The 24,877-nt window shown below is 49.1% G+C and overlaps 1 protein-coding gene across 1 annotated transcript; it reads right to left on the reverse strand.

The window, feature by feature from the left end:
* Nucleotides 1-10,822: 10,822 nt before the first annotated feature.
* CD36 (CD36 molecule (CD36 blood group)) lies at nucleotides 10,823-23,826 on the reverse strand. The gene is made up of 12 exons (XM_078871648.1): nucleotides 23,701-23,826; nucleotides 22,714-22,883; nucleotides 20,623-20,767; nucleotides 18,970-19,143; nucleotides 18,199-18,290; nucleotides 17,668-17,717; nucleotides 16,090-16,159; nucleotides 15,208-15,395; nucleotides 14,274-14,392; nucleotides 13,079-13,152; nucleotides 12,278-12,332; nucleotides 10,823-10,984 (listed from the first exon to the last, which is right to left on the reverse strand). The coding sequence occupies exons 1-12, from the start codon at nucleotides 23,824-23,826 to the stop codon at nucleotides 10,823-10,825; spliced, it is 1,425 nt and encodes a 474-aa protein (XP_078727774.1).
* Nucleotides 23,827-24,877: the final 1,051 nt, after the last annotated feature.

Consider the following 24,877-nt stretch of genomic DNA (forward strand, 5'->3'; position numbering starts at 1 on the left):
ATCCCTTAAGAATATTCGCCACGTCGTTACCCATCCCCGGCCAATAATAGTCTCGCTGGATTAGGGCGAGCGTTTTGTGAAAACCCAGATGCATGAGCCGTTCATGAGCTGCCAGAACAATCCTACCCCGCATAGCAACAGGCACCACGAGCACGTGACGCCGGGACATGTTGTCCCACCTCATCAACAGGCCCTGTCTGCACACCCAGGAACCGACCCGCGCCTCCCCTTGTTCGGGAGCGCCAACTTTCCGACGCAGCGTAAGTAGGGAGCTGTCGGACATCTGGAGGCGGCCCCACTCAATGAGGGGCAACGACAACAGCGAATCCCTCCCCGTGGGGGCGTCCTCTCCCGGGGTGTCAGTGGCGGCGAGCGCAACTCCCGGGGCGCCGGCGACCGGGGGTTTGCACCGCGCTGATCCCAACAAACATGTGCAGTCCGTGCACGGCGGCAACCGCGACAAGGCGTCCGCGTTTGAGTGCCGCAACCCTTTTCGGTAAATCGTCGTGAATTGGTAGTCTTGAAGGACCTCCAACCATCGGGACAATTGGCCCGATGGCTGCGCCACGCGCATAGCGTATTGTAGAGCCGCATGGTCCGTCCGGACCGTAAAATGACGGCCGTAAAGATACGGCCTGAATTGCTGTGTAAAAAACACAATGGCTAACAATTCACGACGAGTTACGCAATAGCGTTGTTCTGCGGGGGAAAGAACCCTACTACCGTAGGCGACCACCCGTTCAACCCCCCCGACCAACTGTGAGAGCACCCCCCCGATACCCGTATTGCTGGCGTCCGTGTCAAGCAAAAACGGTTGTGTGAAATCGGGGTAACACAAGGGGGGAGCCTGCACCAAAGCGTCACGGAGGGAGCAGAACGCATCCTCCTCCTCTGCCCCCCAGTGAAACCTCACACCCTTAGCCGTCAAAGCGTGCAGGGGCTTGGCTATGGTGGCAAATTGCTTGACAAAACGACGGTAATAGGAGGCAAAACCAATGAAACTACGAACCTCCGTGACCGAGGTTGGCGTTGGCCATGAGCTGACGCAATGCGTCTTAGCAGGGTCCGTCGAGATCCCTGAACGACTCACGATATGGCCCAAATACCTGACAGATTCCCGAAGCAGAAAACATTTAGCCGGTTTAAATTTCAGCTTAGCGGAACGCATCCTGAGGAACACCGCTCTCAGTCGCTGGAGGTGCTCCTCGAAAGTCCGACTAAAGACGATAATATCGTCAAGATAAATCAAACAGGTATCCCATTGGAGGCCTGACAAAACCAATTCCATGAGTCTCTGGAACGTGGCGGGGGCGGAATGTAAGCCCATGGGCAAACGGTTGAATTCAAAAAGGCCCCCAGGCGTGCGGAAAGCAGTTTTAGGTTTAGACTCGTTATCGAGTGGCAATTGCCAAAATCCAGAAAGCAGATCGAGTGTGGAAAAAAACTGCGCTCCCGCCAAGGCATCCAGCGACTCATCCATCCTGGGGAGCGGATACGCATCCGCCATCGAGATTTTGTTTAAGCGGCGGAAATCGACACAAAACCGCAAGGACCCGTCCTGTTTCTTTACTAGGACAATAGGAGCACCCCACGGACTAGAAGAGGGCGAAATGATATCGGCCGCCAACATATCATTAACCGCCGATTGCACATGTTCCTTCTCGGCCGGGCTGAGCCGGAAAGGATTCTGACGAATAGGGGCCGCGTCCCCTGTAGCTATGTGGTGGCGCAACAGGTCAGTGCAGCCGATATCGTACTTATGTTTGCTGAACACGTCAGCAAACTCGATGAGCAAACCCCTCAATGCTCCCAATTGCACCCCGGACAAGTTAGCAGAACCCGCACACAGCGAGTCCAACCACTCAGTCCCCTCATCACTTTGAGGATGCGACTCGACAGTAAAATCTGCTTGAGCCACGAGCCGTTCCTCAACGGGCAGCGGCGCGGCGTGAGCCAGCACCGTTCCCTGCGCAATTACGGCCGGCCGCGACCCCGTATTCAGGACCATTACGAACGGCTCACTGTCCCCTCTCACCATGGTTTGAGCAACCGCTAAGTCGAGGCCCTTACTGGCTCTGTTTGACGGCCCCAACAGCACCCCCTGTGCCTCCGCACCCACCTCGAGTGGCTTCCTGAACCGAAGGGGTACTAACATTTGCGATCCCGGGGGTACCCGTACAGTGTGAGTCGCCAGCGCCTGCACCGTCGCACAAACCGTGCGCACTTTGATAGGGCTCGACAAGAAGGCAACCCGCCGACCTGACGGAAGCTCTATGCAGGCCTGATCAATAAGAATTTTGATGGGCATTTTTGACAAAAAGTCCGTACCTAGCAAACAGGGAACGGCCAGCGATGATGATACAAAAATAGGGCCCGCTAATTTAATGTCCCCAATGCAAATAGTCGCCCGAATCTGGCCGATGATCCCCAGGGATCCCCCATTCGCCGCATAAAATGGCACGTCTACCGGCAGAAGGGGTCTACTTTGGACGGGAAGGATGTTATAAATAAGGTCCGAGATGATGGTGGCCGACGCACCCGTGTCAACAAGCACCCGGACCTCAACCCCGTCAATGAACCCCGTTACCACGGACGACCCGGCTGACGCAGCCACGATCCTGTGGGCCAATTCGGACCACTCGACTGCTTGCGGGCCGCGTACGGACCCCCCCCGCCGAATTGAACCCCCGGCACCCAGCCGCGAACCCCCCACCGCGAAGCGGCGACCCGAATGTGCCGTGTTTGTGGACCGAACGTGTGAGGTGCCGCGACTTGCCGGGTTTTGTTGGGATGACTTGTGGCCCTGGTCGTCGTCCCGACGTGGTCCTGCGGTGCGCGGACGCGGGGCCCGGCACCCGGCTGCGACGTGACCCCGAAGGCCGCAGTTGTAGCAGACGACGGACGTCGTAGGTTTCGGTTGCTCCAGCTTGCGGGGCGAACGTGTGGGCGAACGACCTCCCGTTCTCCACTCCCCCGGACACGGTGCAGCGAAGGCCCGCTCCTGCACCGCAGCTGGCTGAGGTTCGGCGATCGTGGCGGCCAGTGCCGCATTCCCCGGCCATTTGCAGACGACCCCCGGCTTGCGTTTGAGGACCTCGTACGCGTGAATGCTCGTGGCGATCGCCAGGGAGCAGATCTCCATCTCGTCTGCCACGTTGATGGGGACCCCCAACTCGTGGGCCAACACCAGCAGCTGCTCCGTCACCATGGCGTCCTTCCCCTCCTTATCCATGCGGGGAAAAGCCGCGTCCGCCAAGGCGAGCAGTGCCGTGCGGTAGGCTAGCGTCGTTTCCCCAGCCACCTTCCGCCGATCGTAGAACTGGTGGCGGCACGTGGAGGGCGGCCCGAACACCTTCGCCATCAGGTGTAGTGCGGCCTGGAGCGTAGAGCGGGACGACCTTGCAGCAGATGTGAAGGCTGCAAGCGCGTCGTCGTCAAGCATCGCTGGCAACGCACGCAGGGCAGTGGTGTCGGACCACCCCGACATCTCCTGATGAGCGAGGAACCTTCGTTGGAAGGCTCCCCAGTCGCCCCCATCCGCCTTGAACGCCGACAGCGCGGGCAATCTTTGCTGGAGGACCTGATCGTCGTCGACGTCGGAGAGATTTTCCCGCGCTCCGCTGGAGTTGTGTAAAATGTCGGCTCGGTTGTCAGGCGCAAAATGGAGGGCTCCGGCGCGCGCCGATGACGTGGGCTGCGCTGCGCGGAGGTGTCCGGCCACGTGGCGTCCGTCTTTCCCGCCAATCGGTGGCGGCCCCCCAAAAACGGCGGCAACTTCCAGGCTTTTGGCGCGAAGCGCCCTTTGGCGCGAATCCTCCACCGTCGCTTCCTCCACGACCCCCGCAGCCGTTTTTCCGCTCGCCGGAACGGAGATGTCGGCCAAGACAGCGGCGGCGGCGAGTAGCAACTCCGCCAAGCGGGCGTGCGCGTCCTGGAGGCCGGTGTCGGAGGCAAGCGGAGCGTCGGCCATCACCGCGAAGTGCTGCATCGGCGGCAACTCCTCGTCCTCTACTCCCGAGGTCGGTGTCCCCGGTACGCCGTCGTCATCCCGACCTCGCTCGTGGGTACGGGTAGTCTTCCTTGTGTCCATACTTCTTGAAGACAGGTTTACTTCTGACGCCAGTTGTAATGTAGTAACTCCACGGGAGACGACTTCACGGGTAACACACTCTTTATTTTATCAAACTTGGTTACAGGTGACTAACACCTACTTTGTATCTCGGGTGACAAACACCCACTTGCTACTTGGCGACTAACGCCCACTGAGTTACTCGGATGACCAACATCCACTTAGTACTCGGGTGACAAACACCCACTTAGCTACTTGGCGACTAACGCCCACTGAGTTACTCGGATGACCAACATCCACTTAGTACTCGGGTGACAAACACCCACTTAGCTACTTGGCGACTAACGCCCACTGAGCTACTCGGATGACCAACATCCTCTTAGCTACTTGGCGACTAACGCCACTGAGCTACTCGGATGACCAACATCCACTTAGTACTCGGGTGACAAACACCCACTTAGCTACTTGGCGACTAACGCCCACTGAACTACTCGGATGACCAACACCCACTTAGCTACTCGGCGACTAACGCCACTGAGCTACTCGGATGACCAACATCCACTTAGCTACTCGGCGACTAACGCCACTGAGCTACTCGGCTTCACTAGGTCTTCAGCTCCGTCTTCGGATCTTCAACTGGGTAACTCTCCCCGAGTGCTCTCGCGCGTCCCCCTTTATACCCCACCTGCGGACGTCGCTGCGAGCACCCACTTATTCGACCAATCGCCGGGTGCTGGCTACGATCCTCTTTTCCCACATCTCATCGTGCCTCACCACTCACTCCGCGCCGCCTCGTCATCTGTCACTCCCGGCGCGCGCGTCCACACCACGCCCACAACGCGTGCCCAACCCCGCACCCCGCGCCGCCCCGTGATCCATCACTGTCACAGTCGGCGCACGTCAATACCACCACTACACAGACATGATTCCTAGTAAAAGGTTTCAGTTTGGTGTTTTAACATCTCAGCACCTGTTTCGTTGCCAGAAAAAAGGGGAAAACCTATTCACATATTTTGGTACTGGCAAAGGAGGTCCCATTATGTAATACAAAGTAATTTACCAAAATACTGTCGCCGCGTGCTGTGTTTAGTGAGTGTTGTTGTTGCTGTATGGTGCGTAGGCCGAGACGTTGCTTCAAACTGATTTCAATCGGCTGCAGTCCACACGCGATGCCAAAACACGGGCCCATCTTGGCATTCGACGGTTCGACTTCGTCAGAAAAGTCACCGTGAGCATCTACGACCGCTCTCCTAGTGATCGAGAGGCGTCGTTCGAGGAGGAGGATGAGACGGCTTTGGTTGTCGCCTTGTGGACTCGCATCAGCCCCCGTCTCGATGCGCAAATTCCAGCAGCAAATTTCGCTCGCTTTGGTTGGCGGTCGACGTTTCGAAGTGACAACTGTGACACCCCCCCCCAAAGGCTCAAAGGGATGGTGCCGCCCCGGTGGATCAAATGAAATCACTCGAGATGCCGGTCGACGCAGTGCCGGATTAAGCTAGTGCGGGGCCTGTAGCATGTGTTATGAAGGGGCCCTAAATTAAAAAAAACACATTAAAACACATTACATTTTAACTTGCATAGTAAAGTAATTGTATTTTTCCATTTGCTACAGAGCTACGTAGATAACCATAATCGCTAACCTTAAACACCCAGTCGTTCATAAAAGTTGAAGGCGGTATAGTACTATAGTAATAGAGCAAGTGCAGAATCACTGAACCGGAATTGGTAGCTTGAAAGCATTTAGCGCGGAGCCTTTGAAAGTGCGGGGCCCGTAGCAACATATGTAGCTACTTTTGCTTCTAAGATAATCCGGCACTGGGTGTATGGCAGCAAAGGGCAGTTCGTGTGCGAACGCTGTAGCAAAGTGGCCACAACACCATGTGCCGCAGCACCGGCTCCTTCGCTGACCACGCACGATGCGTGAACGTTGCATTCGTGTGGCTTGGCGCTCGAGGGAGCGGCTCGCAATTGACAGGGAGCGAATTCAAACCCCGGTCATGGGTTGGCAGCCCATCCCTCCTTATGAAATCGATACCATGTACCACATTTCCAATGATATACGTGTTGTGAAATCAATGTGTTGCCTCTGAAGAACCACGTCTGCGACTCAGTTGGACTCACTACAGTACTATAGTAATAGAGCAAGCGCAGCATCACTGAACCTTCAAAGTGGGTGCATTTCTCGAGTTCACAGCAGACTGACGAAACAGCGCTGATGCATCATTTTGATGCACTTCAGGCATCTCTACTTTGCTTGCATTATTTAGTAAAAGAAAATATTTGCCTTGATTGATGCTCACATGTACTTTATTACTTTTGAAATGCGGCAGTTGCTGATTTCATCCGTTGATTTTTTGGGTTCCATTTACTTGAACTTATCTGGGGACTTGCCACATTGAAAACCGCAGAGTGATGATTTCCCATAATTCTGCTGTGCAAAGGTCGCTTGAACTGAACAAGTGCTGAAAAGATAACAATCGCCTTTACCATGTCTGGCAATAAAACATCTGTGTTAGGATGTTCAAACACCAAATAGAAACCTTTTGCAAATAATAATGTCTGCATTAACCACACGTACCTGTGGTGAACATGCAAACAAAACATGTTTTGATAATATATGCATTGTCTTTGAAATTGATTTGGTCTACACCAGTAGTATAGTATTGTATTGTCCTTCTCCCCGCATCTCTGATTAGCACGGTTGGCTACGTACGGTGAAAAAGAAGTTCAACTTGCATACATCGTAGGTCACCACCTGCAAATTACATTTTGCAATTCAATCTCGTTTGTTCCCAGAATTATGTTAAGCCCAGTAGAGTTATATTATCAGTTATAAAAAGGCCTTGCAGGTAGAATAATGTTTCTAATACAGCTATATCAATCGAGTTGCTGCTCTTTGCTGTGCGTGTGGGGTGAAGTTGGCCACTTTTTGATCACAACAATCAGTGAACTTTTTTGGGTCTGTAAAGATGGTTGACAAAACAATGTGGCCAGGTATAGTATTTCAAAAACGCTCCAACAATTTCCCTTTTTAGATATCAAAATAAGCATTTTTTTTACCAAGTCTCGTCAGAAATGCATTACTCCGGCATGAGTAAAAGAGTAAGGCTCAGACTGGATTCATAATCGGTTTCGTTTGGGCGAAGTCGTCATGAAATAATGTGTGCCGTCAACCCTCGCCACCACTCGGCACAGCCAATGAATGCGTGTCACGTGACTCAAACGTGCCAAATGTGTGACTGCGAGCAGCGCAGCGCCGCTGGTGCTGGGGGGGGGTGCTGGGGGGGGGTATCTCACGGCATTGGCACGGGGCACGGGTTGCGACCACGTGGCGAGCTGTTGTCGTCCTCACCTGGTATGCAGGAGGTCGGGGGTTCGATCCTGGACCATGACGCCTGCTGCTGTATATTTGGAGTTTGCGTGTTCTCCCCGCGGTCGCGTGGATTCTTTCTCCAGGTGCTTCGGTTTTTACCCCTTCACATTTAGAAACGTGCGTTTATACAATTTCGATTATTTTTCTGCTGAAAGTGTCCAAATGATAAGCCACTTTGTTGACCTATCATTTGCGGCCAGGTCGCTTTTGAACAATAAGTTAATAGCTCAGTGGGCTTTGTCTGGTAAGATGGTTTAGTGTTGTATTCGTTTGTGTTTGGGTGATTTGTTTACCTTTTTTGTCCTTTGCACTACTATCGTGTTTTTGTGCTGTTTGTTGTTGTAACCTTCTTACCCCATGCTCCTACTGGACATCTGTGAAAAAGAGCTTTAGAGCTCATCGGATTCCTCCTGCAGTAGATATGAATATTCTGATTCCGATTCTGATATCCAGCATTTACAAGTCACGTGACACTTTCATTTACTGTGCCGTGTTGGGTGGAGGAGGGTTCACGACACACAGTTTTACATGACGACCTATCCCCCCCCCCCAAAAAAAACCCAAATAGGAATCATAACATTGGTCATGTAATCCAATGTATGAAATTAAGACTGGATACACTCAAACCAAAGTTATTTATACAATAATGCAAAGCTCATACACCTCTACATACGCTTTTTCTCGTGAGATATTAACACAAAAACACACACAATTCAATGTTGTAGGAAAATACCATGTTTAATTTGTTTACAAATCAATCACATCGGCATAATTTTAAATCAGTATAACAATACAATTCATACCCACAAGGATGATATATAGTTATATAGTTATGCATGACATTTATTCTGTCCGCACAAGCACAAGCTAGGAATATACGCGGGTTGTCGAGCATTTTCTTTCGAACATATAATATAAGGGTTGTATATCTCAAGCAATGTGCATGAGAAAATCACCCAGATTGCACGGCGTCGCGTCACATCTCGGAAGCTGAGCAGGCTTGAGCCTGGATAGCACCTGGATGGATGATCTTAGCAAAATCCACTGCTCTGCACACCTCCCCCCCACACACATCTTCCCCAACCCAAACTGACCAGAGTGGTGAAGTATGGTCAAATATCCCTCATGGCCTGCAAGGTGTGGCGGAGGCCCTCATCCAGCAGTGGATTGACAAACGGACGGTATGCTTACATAGTCAATGCAAGCTTTGGAGTACAGTGCCGGAAGGTTTTGCCAGCATGCAGGTTGGTGAAGGAATTCCTGAAAGACTAATTAATTAGTCACCAGAAAACGTCATGTCTGGTTCAATCACCCGAGCGGTGCAGGTAACATCATCGCCAGAAACTCGGAACGGGGCTCGCCTTTTTTGTTCAACAACAATACATTCATCAATGTGTACATTCATTTCTTATATATATGTATACTTCAGCAGTGTATTGCGTTCAGTATAGTAAAGCCATTAAACCTTAAAGCAGTGCGGGCGATAGGGCCAATCCGCTCTTGGGAGAGAGCAGTCCGGAGTGAGTGTCAAGCAGCACCCCATTGTGGGACGACAGTCACAAGACATACGCGAGCCGAGCCCAGTGCGGGACGGGTTTCTCTACTGGCGAATACCCGTACCGTGCCCGAGCCAAACGATGCTGCTACACTGGAGCGGTGGGGGAGGGGGGCCAGCGAGGGCGCTAAAGATGCGTCTGCCGCCACCACGCCTCGAGAAGATGCGTTTGATCTTCTGCAGGCGTGACGTCGGCACACCCAAGTTAAGATAAGCGAGCCTTGGGGGTGCTGAAGAACGGTGCGATTGTGTCACGCAGCTGTGCGTGCGTTCGAGTGTGTGCACGTTCACGTGTGTACGAGTGTGTCTGTGGGTGCCCTGTGTAAGAGCGTGTGGATATCAGTGCTTTAAAGTGTGGGTATTCGCGTGGGTTAGTCCACTCAAATGCAGTGTCTCCACGTCATCTAAACGTGCCTTGGACACGTTCGTTGCATTCGACATCTGCGGCATGGCTCGGCTACTGCAGTGGAAAAAGAACGACCCGTACCTCCTGACCCACGATGGGGTGGCACGGCATGGCCCCAGCACGGCTCACATGTGGCCAGTGGAAAACAGGAAGAAGGCCAGACATGTGCCACACACGAGGTGTCCCCAAAGACAATGGCGTATCGGTCATTGGCAGGTGGTGAACCCAAACACGCAATTCAGAGGGGCACAAATTATATTCGTATCAGGAGTATGAACGAAATATGCAGTATATCAAATATTATTTACATGAATGAAAAAAAAATCTCAAATATGGTCTACGATATAAAACAGTCACCTAGAAACTTCAACTGCCACATTATGCGTCTCTCCCATTCCTGCCCCCACCCCCCGAACTCCCTCCTTCCCGGGGCTGCATCTCTGATCGTTTGCTCAGTCTCTCCAGATCCTCACAGCGAGAAAGTTGGACGTGACGTGAGAGCGATTCACAATTCACGTTTTAGGTCAGATGGCGTCAACATTGTTGTGCCCTAAACCTTCCTCCAGCCGACACAGCGAATGAATAAAGTTGTCACGCAGACAAACGTGCCTGTTTATTGGAGTAGTCCTCGGTTAACATTTTTAATCCGTTCCACGAAAACGACTCGTCACCGTAATAACTGTGAGTCACTTGGAGGAATTACTTGATTCGCTGTGGGCATGGCTCAGCTCGGATTGGCCGAAATTGGCACCACGCGTGCAAAGACGTAAGGGGCCGTCCATAAATGACGTCACGCGATTTTGGACGATGTTTGACCTCCCCCTCGTCACACGGCGTCACAAATGTCTGACCCCCCCTAGGTGCGTGACGTCATTTATGGACGGCCCCTAAACATACCGTTGATCAAAATGTCAACGTTAGTCGAAACCACGCGGGGGTCCCTATGGGAGGCGAAACGTGACTCGAAAAAACCCCCCGTGACCCCCCCCGATGTCACCGTCAACCGAGTGAGTCTACCGTGGTGCTCGAGCAGCGCCCACCGTTCGCGATGTCGGGGAGCTGTCTCACAATCTTGAGTGGCGGCCTTCACTCCTGGGATTGGCACGTCCTTTGTGGGGTTTTTATTTTAACGTGACACATTTATTACTTTTGGCCGCGTTGGGTAGGAGTAGGGTTTAGGACACGCACCTTTTCGTTCGAGCAATTATGAGTCCAAAAAAACAATTATGAAATGTGATATTGGTCGCGAAAGCCTACGTGTTAAAAATGACATGAAGCATTGGAAATCATCGCTTAAAAATGTTAAAGTTGTCCCCTTTATGCACTGATAACATACCACCACCACCACGGCTCTTTCCCAAGTCACTGTCTTCCATGGTGATCACCGCGCTATTGTCACTCGCTCCAGGTATTGCTCGGCTAACGTTTACACGACTTGACAGAGAAGTAGACTATCGGCGTAACGACGATGCCAATGCTGCCAACGGTCATGAGAGTGATTTGCACAGAGTAGAGCGCATGCATGGGAATGGTGAGGGCTTCACGGAAGGCCTTGGCAGAGTCATCGCCCAACGTCCCTGTCTGTCGGCGTGGCAGAGCACGAGAAGACATGTCACATTCTGAACACTCATGATGAACACTTAATTCGAACTCCGTATTATTAGAATGTTGTTACGCTTGTTTAGCCAGGGAAAAACCTCGCCGAGTCTCAAGACTTTTTTTTCAGGAGGGTCCGGCCAAGTTTTCACAGTCGTGTGTGATCCCAATTGAGCAAATGTGCAGGTCACATTGTTTGCTTTGTCTGTTTTTCTGGTTATGGGAGTAAACTGGAAAACCCAGAGAAAACCCACGGAGAACAGAGGGAGAGAACACAAACTCCACACAGAGTGGTGCCCGAGTCAGGAGTCGAACCCAGATGCTTCGTGAGGCACTGTGCCACCCTGCTGTCAAACACAACGAATGCGCGATGACGACCAAATGACGCTACACATTCATTGTAGGCCTGCTTGGAAAACATTGATGGTAGACCAACATTGTCGGGAGACCATTTAAAATGGTATAATATGCTATGTTACACTTTACTGCAGTTTTTCTTAATCTTGCAATTAATATTTTTGGATGAGAATGAAGTTGTTTTGGCGATATACGTCTGGTTAAACATTTTTTTTACAGTGAAAAATAATGACACGCAAGTTAAAAGCATAGCTGTTGATAAATACGCCATGTTCAAAAGGTGGATTATTTCATCATTTTACATGCTATGCAGTACCAAATAAGACAACTCTCATTCGGCTGTGGGTGGTAATTCCTCTCAAGCCAGGCCCGAGCAAGGCGACTTTTCTATTTCACCAGGTAAGGCGCCACTGAGCTATGTAGCTCTTTTTCAGAAGCGACCTGGCTACAAATGAGAGCTCAATGACGTGGCTTGTCACGTGGACATATCGAGCAGCCAAATACTCGAAACGCGTGATGTTGATTCTAAATGTTGAGGGAAAAAACCGGAGGACCCAGAGAAAAGTCCACGAGACCACGGGGAGAACATGCAAACTCCAAATATACAGCAGGTGTTTGGGTCGGGGTCGAACCCACGACCTCCATGTATACCAGGCGAGGGAGTTAACATCTCGCCACCGCAGCGCCCAGTCGATGATGTTAATACATCGCATGCCATCCATAAATACCGCACGGCACTGCTTCAAAGGTAAACCACCCAATAGGAAAAGTAAAACTATCCAAGTCAAAAGCAAAATGTGCAGAAATTGTGAAATTTTCTGAGACACGGATTTGAAACTAACACTCATTAAAATGCCAAAACATTCGTTTTACTGTGAATGTTAGTTACAGTAGAAGCTCTCGGTTCATGCATCCTCTTACCTCATTTAGCCAGATTATTGGGAAGATGTAATCTTGCGGAACGTTTTTGAAAATGCTGAAATGTAGGGGAAAAAAACAACAAATGTACAGAATGCATTAGTGCAGAATGCAAATAGGACATCAGTTTAACACCCGGTAGGATGTCGGTACCAACATATTCCATAATAGAGGTTTTTGGGTGAGATCGCGTGAATATAAATGTCTTTAAACCCGCCACCACCACCTGACACAGCCATTCAGTTGTTTGGATGTGGTTGATGGTAAGGAAATGGGAGTCAGTGTGAGATGAAACCGGTTGAGACCGTTGCATGGACTCAAGGAGTAACTGGTAGCCCGATGGATTGTCAACATGGACGCTGAAACCATCGCCGATGATGAATGGAGAGGAGAGAAATGAGGTTGAGGGCAGCTCAGAGGAAAATGGACACAGTCACACAACATATTTGTCAAATGCGGATATAATGAAGTAAAATTAATTGCACAAAAGTAACACTTTTAATTGCTCCTTTTTAAAACACTTTTGTCCGTGGTAGAAGGTTTCGTTCATATTTATCATCAGAATTGAACAGAATTACCACAAAAAAGTGGCAAATTTTCTAATATATTTCTATTGTGATTATATTTCTTACCGGTATATTAATATCTGACTATATGTAACAAAAAAAACCTATTTAGTGTAGCACTACACACTTGTAAGGGTGAGGTTTAGAACACGGAGCAGATGTTGGCTGGAACCCCAATGCCATCTCATACAATGAGATATACATATCCTGTATATACTGCATACTCAAGAGCACTTACTCAATTTTTTCGACTGGTTGCAGAAGAATGTTGATTTGTATACGCTTGGTCACGCTCAGGGTAATGCCCGTCGTCTGCGAGATCAACAAAACAACAATTATCATCACCGGGACAAGCCGCCCCACCAGGAGGGTCACTGCTTTAAGGTCGCAACGCGTTGCACGCACAACGTGCTTGACACAAATGAACCACAACACCTTGCCGATCTCGTCAAGGTGCGTAAACCATCGCGCGAACTACGGTCATCCTCGCAGCGGCGGCTGCTGGCTGCTGACCATCGGACAAAGACGGCGGTCGCCGCGTCATCGCGCGGCGCTTTCAGGCGCGCTTCTGCGGCCGTCTGGAACGCTCTTTCCTTCCGATGTTAGGAAGCCACTGGAGTTATGCACTCTTAAATCATCATCTAGATTGACAAAATCATTTCTTTAGAACTGCTTTTTGTGTTTAGTGTTGTTGTCCTTCCCCCGCACCTCCGATGAGCACGGTTGGCTACGTACGGTGCGAAAGAAGTTCAACGTACAGACATACGCGGCAAAGTGTCCTTTTCCACAAACACTAAATGCATTATAATAGGCAGTCACACATTGCTTAGGAGATGTTGCTCTCAACTTTCCACGTTTTAGGGCTCTACAGATAATGGTAAGATTCTGAGATCAGCTGTCCCCTACAAATAAACGTCATCACCAAAACGACAGCAGACTGCTTCTGTGCATATTTGCACATTAACGGGCACTACAAAAATAGACGGAGCGTCTGCAACCACAAGAGGTTTCACGTTCATTCAGTTTGACCAGCTGAGAGTGCAAGAGACCAGGATGGAGGCTCATTTCGCAACGTGAGCTGGGGCATTAGTCCGCCAGTAGGGGGGAGATGATGCTGCCGAGTGTAATCCAAATTGAGTAAAAACATTTTTTTCGAAATTTGGTAAATTTGGACCCCGACGCCGGTGCACACACACACACACCAGTGGCCTACGCGATTACGTCAAGGGATCTTTAACGTCGACTGTGGCGAGACCAGCGCCGTGTTATTATGACCATCGCACAGCATGGGTATCGAACGGGGCGGCCGCTGGATCCTAACCGTGAACCTCTGCAGCAAACAACCGTCGAACGAGAGCTGGCGGCTGGGCCACGTCACCGCCACAAAACGCCGCGCTGGTGAGAGCAGTGGGAGTGTGTCACTTTAGCCCTACCGGCTCCACGTCCAGGTAGGTTTCGTGCTCTTCCCGATTTGGTTCCAGACCTTCCACAGCATCGATATATACCCTGCTGCCGTCCAGGAAATGAGGCAGAGAGATGAACACCGGAGCACCTGAGGCAGGGAAGGCACGGGACAGTACACTCTCAATTCATCTTTATTTCAGAATCTTTAATCAGACGGGAGGAATTCGATGAGCTATGAAGCTCTAATTCCACAGATGCCCAAGTGTTGCCTGGCTCCAGCTGGCGCGGTGGGCACACGGGCTGCCCTTCGGCGCGTTCGACGAAGGGCAGCGCGTTTCAGAATTGCCTTGGCCACAAATGATAGCAGAAGAAATTGGCTCATCACGTGGAAATTTACAGCAGCCAATTACTCTAAACGCATGCCGTTTCTAAATACGGAGGGAATAACCAGAGGACCCGGAGAAAAATCCATGCCACCACGCAGAGAGAGACAAGCAAACTCCAAATAAACAGGCGCCAAAGTCGGGATCGAACCCCACGACCTCCTGCGAGGGAGTCCACCTCTCGCCACCGCGGCGCCCAGTCGATGATGTTTATACATCGCATGCCATCCATCAATACCGCACGGTACTGCTCCAAAGGTAACCCACCCAATATGACAAGTCAAACGATCCAAGTCAAACAAAATGTGCAGAATTGTTACATTTTCTGAGATACAAAAAATGGAGGGGAAAAACCAGAGGACCCGGAGAATAATCCACACGACCACGGGCAGAGAGAGACACGCAAACTACAACTATACAGCAAGGGTCGGGATAGAATCCACGACCTCCTGTACACCAGGCGAGGTAGCTAACATCTCACCACCGCAGAGGCCCCCCCCCCTTTCGCACAGCAGGAGCGGCTAGCTCCGTCCACGAGGGGTCCACGACCCAGATGCGATGCGCCCGCCCGCTCACCCACCGCCTTTGCAGCTGCTGATGTCCAGCACCCCGTCACGCGTGCAGCCCGTCTGGTTGAGGTACTTGGTGCAGTAGCAGTGGTTGGCGGTGTTCTTATTCGACGCCGAGAGCAGCGACGTGGGGAGCAGGAAGCGGTACACGTCGATGCCCTTCAGTTTTCGCGTTTGGTCAAATTCCGCGACCAGATTCCTGGGCGACGGACACGGGCGGCCAGGCGAGCGCGGGCGTGAGGTCCACGCTTCAAAGGCTATCGCACATTTGAAGGGATTTTATGCAGCGCGCGGTAATGATCCAAGACAAAAAGAGGAAATGTGCCGTTTAGTTGAAAGCTGGAAAGGGGTTGTACATTTCCACGAATAGGGGAAATGAATTCGAAATGGGTATGATGGTCGATAGGTATTCTTTGTCTACATGTTTGACAGTCCTGATGGACCAATGGACGAATGCATACTCTGGTCAAGAGTAAGATCCTAATTTCCAAGTGTCAGAAAACGAACACATTTATTTAGAGCACCCTACAGCACCCTATATCTTTGTACAGTCTGTATTTGGCAATTAATTTCGCATTACTGCTCCGATCGATTGTATGTATGTAAGTTGAACTTCTTTTCGCACCGTACGTAGCCAACCGTGCTAATCGGAGGTGGATTTGCATGGCGAAAAAATATGTGAGTACAGTAGTAAGGTTTTAAAATGTGCAGCTTTTCCATTTGTTACAGCCCTCTGTTAATCCACTGCTGGATGAAGCCCTTGTTTGACCATATTTCACCACAACCTCGCTACCACTCCACCCCCAACGTTGTCACACGGCGTATTTGTGGGTGTCAGCAACGCCACCATTAAAATGCGCAGACAACAGGTTCACGCATGAAGGAATTATTACCTGCAGACATCAGATGAAAAAAATTCCAGTTGATTTTTCTTATTCAAAAAAGGCGGAAAGCTGGATCCATCTGTGGACACAACAAAGTTTAGTTTACTAGTGTAACATGCAGTGCAAAGGCAATGCCTGCCTAGGCAAGGACTGATAGGCAATGCCACGATGTGTTAATGATTACAACAAATGCTACACTCGCCATGAATACAAATCAACAACATAAAATAGACAACTGTCAGACACTTCTGGTTTGTCAAAATGCTTGCTTACTTGCTTGCACACATCGCACTCACGATGAGAATGCCGTCCCCACTATTCTATACGGCATGTCAATAGGTCGGTGCATGCCGACTTCACGGCAAGCGCGCAGAAGCGTGGTCACCACATCTACGCCTCTATTATATAAGGAACGAAACAGGTGGACTTCTCCGCAAATTTGGCTGTCGCCTGATGAAGCTAGTTGTAATTACTGGCAAAACGTGGTACTCTCAGATTGTAAATATTGTGGCTTGGCTCTCCAATACACTGGTGTGCTGTACTAGTATATTACACTATACACTACACTATACACTACACTACTATACACTACACACTAGTGCTGTACTAGTGACGAATTGGCACGTTCTGTTTACGTGACAACCCTTACTAGTTGGCTGTGTCGGGTGGTGGCGGGTTTTAACGACACATTTATATATTTACGCAATCTAACCCCAAAAACCCCTCTACTATGGATGATATTGGTCGCGGAAGCCTCCCACGTGTCACACCGACTTCACGGCCCTCGTCGGAACTCAAAGTGTCTCCTTGTTCAAGGAGCATACAGAAGTGCTCATCTTCTTTGGCAAACGGAGAACGAAAATTCCACATTCCGATGGCAGCCTTATGCACTGTCCCTCGTGTCTTTAACCCTGGAAGGTTGATGTGCTGGCCTTGTATGTACCGCATGTATGTTGAACTTATTTCACACCGTACGTAGTAGCCAACCGTGCTAATCAGAGGTGCATGGGTAGGACTATCATCTAATCACAAAAAAACCCTGCGTTGACCTCTGCCCTGATTGTAATGTCTAATTATGCACGAGAACTATTGTCTATGTGATGGCAAGATGTTAACTACCTCGCCTGGTATACAGGAGAAGGGCATGGGTTCGACCCTGACCCTGACGCCTGCTGTATATCTCGAGTTTGCATGTTCCCCCCGTGGTCGCGTGGATTTTTCTCCGGATCCTCTGGTTTTGCCCTCCACATTTATAAATAACATGCGTGAAAATGATTTTGCTGCTATAAATTTCAACGTAATGAGCCACGTCGTTCAGCTATCATTTGTGGCCAGGTCACTTCTAGAGAAGAGCTGCAATAGCTCAGTGGGCCAAACCTGGTAAAATAAAACAAATATTTATAGTTTTAAATAGTAAGTGCAATAAACAGAAACGTGGATATCCATACGGATAACAGGATCCGTGATTTTGGTCCCCCACATCACCACAGATAAGAGGAGTTGTCCTGAATTGAATATGCACAAATGATGCTGAGTTGCATTTCTGCGACGTCTGTTTAAACGACAGTGTTGCAGTTCCATTTTTACCTGTCCCTTTTATTCTGTCACAGGATTCTTCCGGCCAAAAGTTCATGTACCTGACATGAAAGAAAACAAAGAGATTCGGACAACACGATGTATTTAGTGAACACGTTTGCGAAATTACAATAAAGCCTCTCAAAGCCCGGGTCGAGTAAGCTAGAATTCGGGTTAAGCCCTAAATCTGCCGAAAATAAATAAAAATGTGCACTACAATGAATGTGCGTATGTACACCGGCAATTTTTCAGCCACATTCACGAACTGCGCTTATTCTGTTGTATGTAAATCGGTAAATCTTTGACGTTGGATGTCGCGTGCGCTGCTCTGCTCTGTGTTCTTGGTTTCATTTAGCATTTTTTCACATTTGTTGCCAAATAAACTTGAATGAATTCCGTAATTCTATGCGGGACGTCTGACACAACCCATTACCGGAGGGACTCTCCCCAAATCCATCCAGCTTTGAGAAGTTTCACAGTACAGTACTATACTCAATATTGACTTAAACATTGTAGATTAAGTCATTATTGCAAAGAACTTACTTGTTATTCTTCCATTCATGGATGATGGCAACTCTGCTGATGTCTCCTTGCCCAGTGAAAATGGTGTAAATTCCATCGTTTGAACCATTGTACTGCACAGAAATCACATTGCACAACAACGTGAATGTAACAGGCATGTCATCTCGCTTAACAAGCGAAATATGTTCCACGAATATGGCTCGGTAAGTGAAAACTCGTTAAATGATCATCGTTTTCCCATTGACTCGCATGTTAAAAGCTGACTTACGTTCCAGCCCTAAAATATCCCACTCTAGCACAACTTTGTGTTACAATTTTTAGTGAGAAATACAAATGACTGTATAATTTTTAAATAAAGTAATAAAACATTCTATGTAACACTTAACACATATTTGAAGAACCACAGTGTAAGATCCCCCATATTCAATTTTTTTTAAAAATTTAGTTTTAGCAGGTAAGGCCCACTGAGCTATGTAGCTCTTTTCAGAAGAGATCTGGCCACAAATGATAGCTCAACGAAGTGGCTCATCACGTGGAAATGTATAGCGGCCAAATACTCTCAGCGCGTGACGTTGATTCTAAATGTTGAGGGAAAAACCCAGAGGACCCGGAGAAAAATCCACGCCACCACAAGGAGAGGGACACGCAAACTCCAAATATACAGCAGGCGTCATGGTCGGGATGAAGCCCACGGCCTACTGCATATCAGGCGAGGTTGTTAACATATTGCCACCGTGGCGCCCCCATTGCTAAGAAAGGCAGAGTTGAACAAAGGTGAATTCTCAAACTTACCGGATAAAAGAGTCCAAAGGTGCTGTCGATGCCGGGGATGGGCACCGATTCTAGGATGGGATCCTTGTATCCCCAGAGAAGCTCTCGAACTGTGCGTGTATGGAAGATGCTGGTGTTGATGCTCTTGTAGATATCATTTAAAATTCGGGGAAGACCCATGATGACAGGCAACGCCTGAAAGAGCAAACAGAAGGCTTACACTTTAGATACGACAGTCTCGACGTGAGATGTTGCTGTTGATGTAATGCCAGGGCTGCTGAAAATGTGCTTTGTGCAGTGCAGGTATCCCTCGTTTTACAGGAGGGATGCGTTCTTCAAAAAAACGTGCTTAAAAAAAAAAACTTCGTAAATCGGAACGGCTTTTTCCATTAATTTAATAGAAAAGAAAAATGAGGGATGTGTTTCGGACGGTCATTACAATTCCGAACCTAAAAAAAGATACACCTATATCACTTCTGACAGTGCACAAATGATAACAAATGAAATGAATATTAAAATGAAGGAATAATTATTGACTAAAAGAAAAAAAATAATGAACACTTTATCATGGAACTCGCCAAAAGATCTGCATTGTTGGAAGAACTGGCAAGGCGATGTGGAGGCGTTCCTGCTGAACTGCAGGGACGCCGTGGCACCGTCGCGGATGGTTGGCGACGCAGCCTCCCCGGGGTGATTCTCCCCGGGGGTGATTCTCGTTCGACGATCTCACGGCGCCGTGGCCGGAGTGAAATTTCGATTTCGTTTAAAAGTTTCAATTGCGTTAATGCGAAATTTCATAAACCGAACGTTCGTAAAATCGAGGGATACCTGCACTGTGTATGTGCATCTTCATGGCAGATTTGCCGTGTGTTCTGTACTTCAGGCTCAGTGTTGCTATGTAGAGCTACATTTGTTTGAAAGCTGTATGGGTTTACTCATGGGTAAACTTACTTCACGTGACAAACCTTACTAATTGGCTGTGTCGGGTGGTGGCGGGTTTAACGACACATTTATATTTACTAACCCAAAAACCTAGATTGTGGGTAATATTGTTCGCGAAAGCCTTCGTGTCAAACTGTATGGGGAGTCAATAGTGGCCACCGTATGTTGAGGCTAAATGTCATCACCGGAATATAAAATGACCATCACTGCCACCTACGCAGGGCCGCCAATCGTGACGATGACTTCCGCCGTATTGCTCGCTTTGAATCGAGATTGCAAACTAATTTCTTGAAAACCGCTGTTTGTGTGTTGCTTTGTTGACCTTCCCATGCACCTGCGATTAGCACGGTTGGCTACGCACAGCGCGAAAGAAGTTCAACATACTTACGTTGTTTAAGCATGGAGACACTTGGACTGAATAAAACACATTATTACAACATAACAATATAAATTATTTTAAAAACTGCTGTAATTAAGTCAATCCTAATCTTGGTGATATTCTATTCCAATTTCTACTTCTGACTGTACCGACATTTCTTTGCATTCTGTAAATGCAAAGATTGGTGTTAAAGATGCTATTAATGATTTACATGATGTTACATACATTAATGTGATCAAATATGCTCATATAACAGAGGTGATAGGCTTCTATGGAAACTAACTTGCGTTGGCAACTATTGTTGGCTCGGTGATTATTGCAGGTGAATAAACGAGCGCATCAATGGTTCTTACAGAAGCCACCATGTTAATGGACGTGATCAAGTCTTCCTCGGGTCCCACAGACATGTCCCGCAGGAAGATGGCTTGTTGCGGTAGCACGTACGACACGCTGTCGTTCGGATGGTACTTCAGCTTGTCCTTGGCTAAATGACGCACTCTGCAAAACATGAAAATACCCCATCACAAGATAATAATAATAAGTCCATCTATATATAGTGGCTTTTCATCAAGGATCTCAAAGCAGACACAGCAGCAGCCACTGGCGGAGCCGGTGGGGGGGGGGGGTGGCACGTGCCCCCCCAATGATCCCATCGAAATCCCTAATTTCGATCGGATCATTGGGGTTTATTAGTAATAAATCGGCATTTTGCGACCCTCACTGTCACTGTGTAGCATATTATTACGTGCCAGCGACTCTATGAGATGATAGGACAATAGTCTGAGTCCATAATTGCCAATAAGTAACGGCAAAGCGGTTATAAGTGACTCAGAATTGTGCGCAGTTGCGTGTACAGTCCACGACTTCCCTGAAGGCATCAACACCTTCAGCGAGCGCGATGCCGATCACACAAGGCGGTTCGAATTCGACCCTCGATCGATGGCTGTGCCATCGCTGCACACGCCTCGAATAAAAAGCAAGGGACAAGTCCTTACTGACTAACAAGTCTTTACTTACTAACAACTCCTATCGTTTTTCATTGCTGGAAGGGTTGCCCTCCCACCTGAAAATCCTGGTTAATTATTTTATATTATACTCCATTTATTAAATGAACTAAAAGCGTAATAAGCGGAAGCATATAAATAGGTGCTATGGCGCATTTTTTATAATGTCCACAGAATGCAAAGAAGATCTGCATCACCAGATCTTAGGGACCTTGAGGGGGGGACAACTGGGCGCAGTAAGCCAACGATGTCAGCTGGGGCAAGATGGTTCACTGCTTTATAAGATGGCACCTGTGCGCGCCATAGCCACTGCACATAGAAAGCTAATGAACAGACTCTTCCTGGACAAAGGTCACAAAGTTGATTTAAGGTCACAACTCTGACCTAAGGTCACAACGCTGACCTAAGGTCCTCCCAAGGGGAGTTGGGGTGGTTCCCGACATTCGAAGCATACAAAAAATGGTCCTATTACAAAAAAACAAGAATCTTCGTTTCTCTCCTAAAATTTCGACGAATCGGGTGACTTCCCCCAAAGACCCCATTTATAGAAAAGACTGGGCTATTTCAGTGGTAAAGTTAGTGGAAAGAAAGACCCGCTTTAGCACACATGCAGCTTATAATGTAATTTTTTTATATTGCCTCCCATAAGGCAGTGCACGAATATGCGCTGCATATTTACATCACTGATGCAGCATGAAGAGAGGTAAATAAATACCGCTGAATATCACAAACCCCACCCCCCAAATATCCAGTCTCTGTATATGTGGGACACCGTGGGTGTATCCTCCCTCCCCCCCAACGTAATTTCGAGGGCACAGTACACCGTGTGATAGTAAGCAAGTCATCAATTAATTATTTTGTCAATCCACTCGCCAAATTAAGTTTTTCCGCATGCACTGTTCGTTATTGAGGGTTGTTTTTTTATCATCATCATCATCATCATGGAAAATGTAACATTGCCGGTCAGCGTAGGTTGGTGAAGAGAGAGGCCCGGATCCAGTTCACATGTCACTGATTTTAGCTGTTCGCAGGAATCAAACTTTTGGATCGTTCGGTCCGTAGCCCAGTGCACCAACCACTGTCGATGTTCCACATTCAGCTGTAAAAATCGTCGGACAAAGTTTGTATTTTTCGGTATCACCATTTGACAATCTCTACCGCCATTTGCAGAATGTTGCCTAAATGTGCGGACAAATGTTTCTAGCGTTAGAACTCTCTTCACTTGGCAGCACGTCACACCGTTTCGTCTGTATTGCTGAAATTATACTCATTTTAGATAAGCCTTTCATCATTAGATAAACAACCATATAATTTCACTAACGCGTGAAGTGTGCAAAGGGCTGCGTGGGCTTGGTGTCTGTCGTTCTCATTGCCCCTTGCGTCAGGCCCAGCGTGTCTGGTACTGCGATGTTTGGTTTGCTGGTGCAGTTCGGAACTCACTTGTACGTGTAGGGCCCTAGCTGCTTGAGTTTGGGCTTCACGCTGGAATTACTTTGCAGCGAGAACTCTTCTGAGTTGGTCACGTTGAAGAACCAGAACTGGCGGTAGACATCGCTGGGGGACTGGACCCATGCATCAAATGCCACGGTACCATTGATGAGCACGGCCTCCTATGAACAGAAGAGAAGTATGTTTGGTTTCCGTGATAGAGAAGCGTTGTCTCTTCCACAATGTGGCACATCTACAGGAACTTACTCCAGTATTAGCGAAGTGGCTCAGCAGGAGATCGAGCAGCTCGCAATTGTAAGCTCGCGAGTTCAAATCCTCGCTAGAGGTTGACACGCCTCATCCCTGCGAGGTCGATAAAACGAGTACCACTTTGCATAGCGCCAAACGTTGCCGTTACATTACTTATAAGGGAAACAGTTTTCGCTTAACGCGTCAAATAGCGCGCTAAACGAGGACTGCCTGCACGTGTTGCACGGGAATTCGCCAACGAGATGCTCCTCGCCTCAAAGCGCACCCAATCGCATCCACGCGCGGACGTTCACGTGCGCGCGTTCACATTTCTAAACGTCAAAGAACCCCCGTATAGCCTTAACTGACTGTTGGGACAAGTGCTGTAAGCGAACAACCTATGACGGCCGGCACGGCACACGTGGGAGTGGGTGGCCAGCACCACCGCCGACCGCCTTTGTCTCCCCAGTGGCGATGTTGACTATACATCGCACCTAGGTACTCATTTGAGGCCGAGCCGACCTAGGGGAGGCCCAGGACAATCGTCACCGGTGTTGTTCGCGAGCGCGAATCAAACCCGGGTCGCCGGGTTCATAGCGCAGCGTCGCTCACCGCTGCACCACCGCTCCCCAACAGACACGCACACACGCGCACACACACGTACACACATACGTACACACACACGTACACACACACATACACACACGCACGCGCTGGTGTTGGCGTGCGTCTCCACTGGCGCACACCGACCTCCGTGACCGTGGAGCTGATGATGTGGTCTCCGATGGGGATGAGGACTCCTCCCAGTACCAGCACGAGCGCCGAGACGACCAAGCCGCTGATGAGGCGACACTTGGGAGAGCAACATCCGCCCATTGTCCCCACTCGCTGCTGCTGTTTGTGTGGCAGACAACCCGGAGACTGCTCGGTGACAACCCGGATGGCAGCCAACCAGCAAGGGCTGTCACGTCAACAGAACGTGGCCAATTCGTCACTCGTGCAGCACTAACCGGTGTGTTGGAGAGCAAAGCCACAACATTTACAATCTTGAGTACGACGTTTCGCCAGTAATTACAACTAGCTTCATCAGGCGACAGCCAGATTTGGTCGCGAAAGCCGACGTGTTAACAATTTTATTCTCAAGATGTTTAATCTTCGTCCACCATTATTATTATGACATTTTTAAACACATTTGTTGTTCAGTACACGTCTCAAATGTTCAACAGCCAGCAACAACAACAGCAGCAGTAGCACGATCAAAAGTTGCAGTCGATAAGACTAAACGCGATTCTTGAATTGAAGGTGTTTTTTGGGGTTTGTTTAGTTTGATTATAAGAGCTCGAGACGAGAGACACGAGGAGGGTCATTCTCGGGTCGAGCATCGCGACGTGAGAAGCACAACGGGTGCCCACGAATCGCCGCAAAGTTCCGCAGACTTCTACTGCAATCTGACCGCCAAGTAACGCAAAGGCCCCCCCCCCCTCACTGACAGCCCCCCCCTCCGTCGCTCACCCATCCCTAGCCCCCGCCCACATGGCCCCCCACTTGTGAGATGGACTACCGAGTCCCGCCCCCCTAAAGGAAGCTTGATTTCTAGCAGCTGTGTGATGATGCTCGCTCGAACTCCGAGGGCAATGTCGCAGCCACGTGGTTCGCCGCGTGTGGATTTCTCTCCAACACCACAGCCGGTGGTTGCTGCTTGAAGAAGCAGCAGCAACAGCATCAACAAAGTTGTCACGTTTGTTCACGTGACAACTTTATCAATTGGCTACGCGACCAGCCCCCCCCCCCGCCCAAAAAAAACCTACCTATTACGAATCACGCTTCGTGTTTGTACTGCGTGGCATTTACACGCGATGCATTTCATAGCGCCGGCAAGAAAAAATAAAAAAAAACGACACGAGCTAACAAACGAGAGGAAACCCCC

The sequence above is a fragment of the Lampetra fluviatilis genome, chromosome 32 (assembly GCF_964198595.1).
Source record: "Lampetra fluviatilis chromosome 32, kcLamFluv1.1, whole genome shotgun sequence".
Taxonomy (NCBI): domain Eukaryota; kingdom Metazoa; phylum Chordata; class Hyperoartia; order Petromyzontiformes; family Petromyzontidae; genus Lampetra; species Lampetra fluviatilis.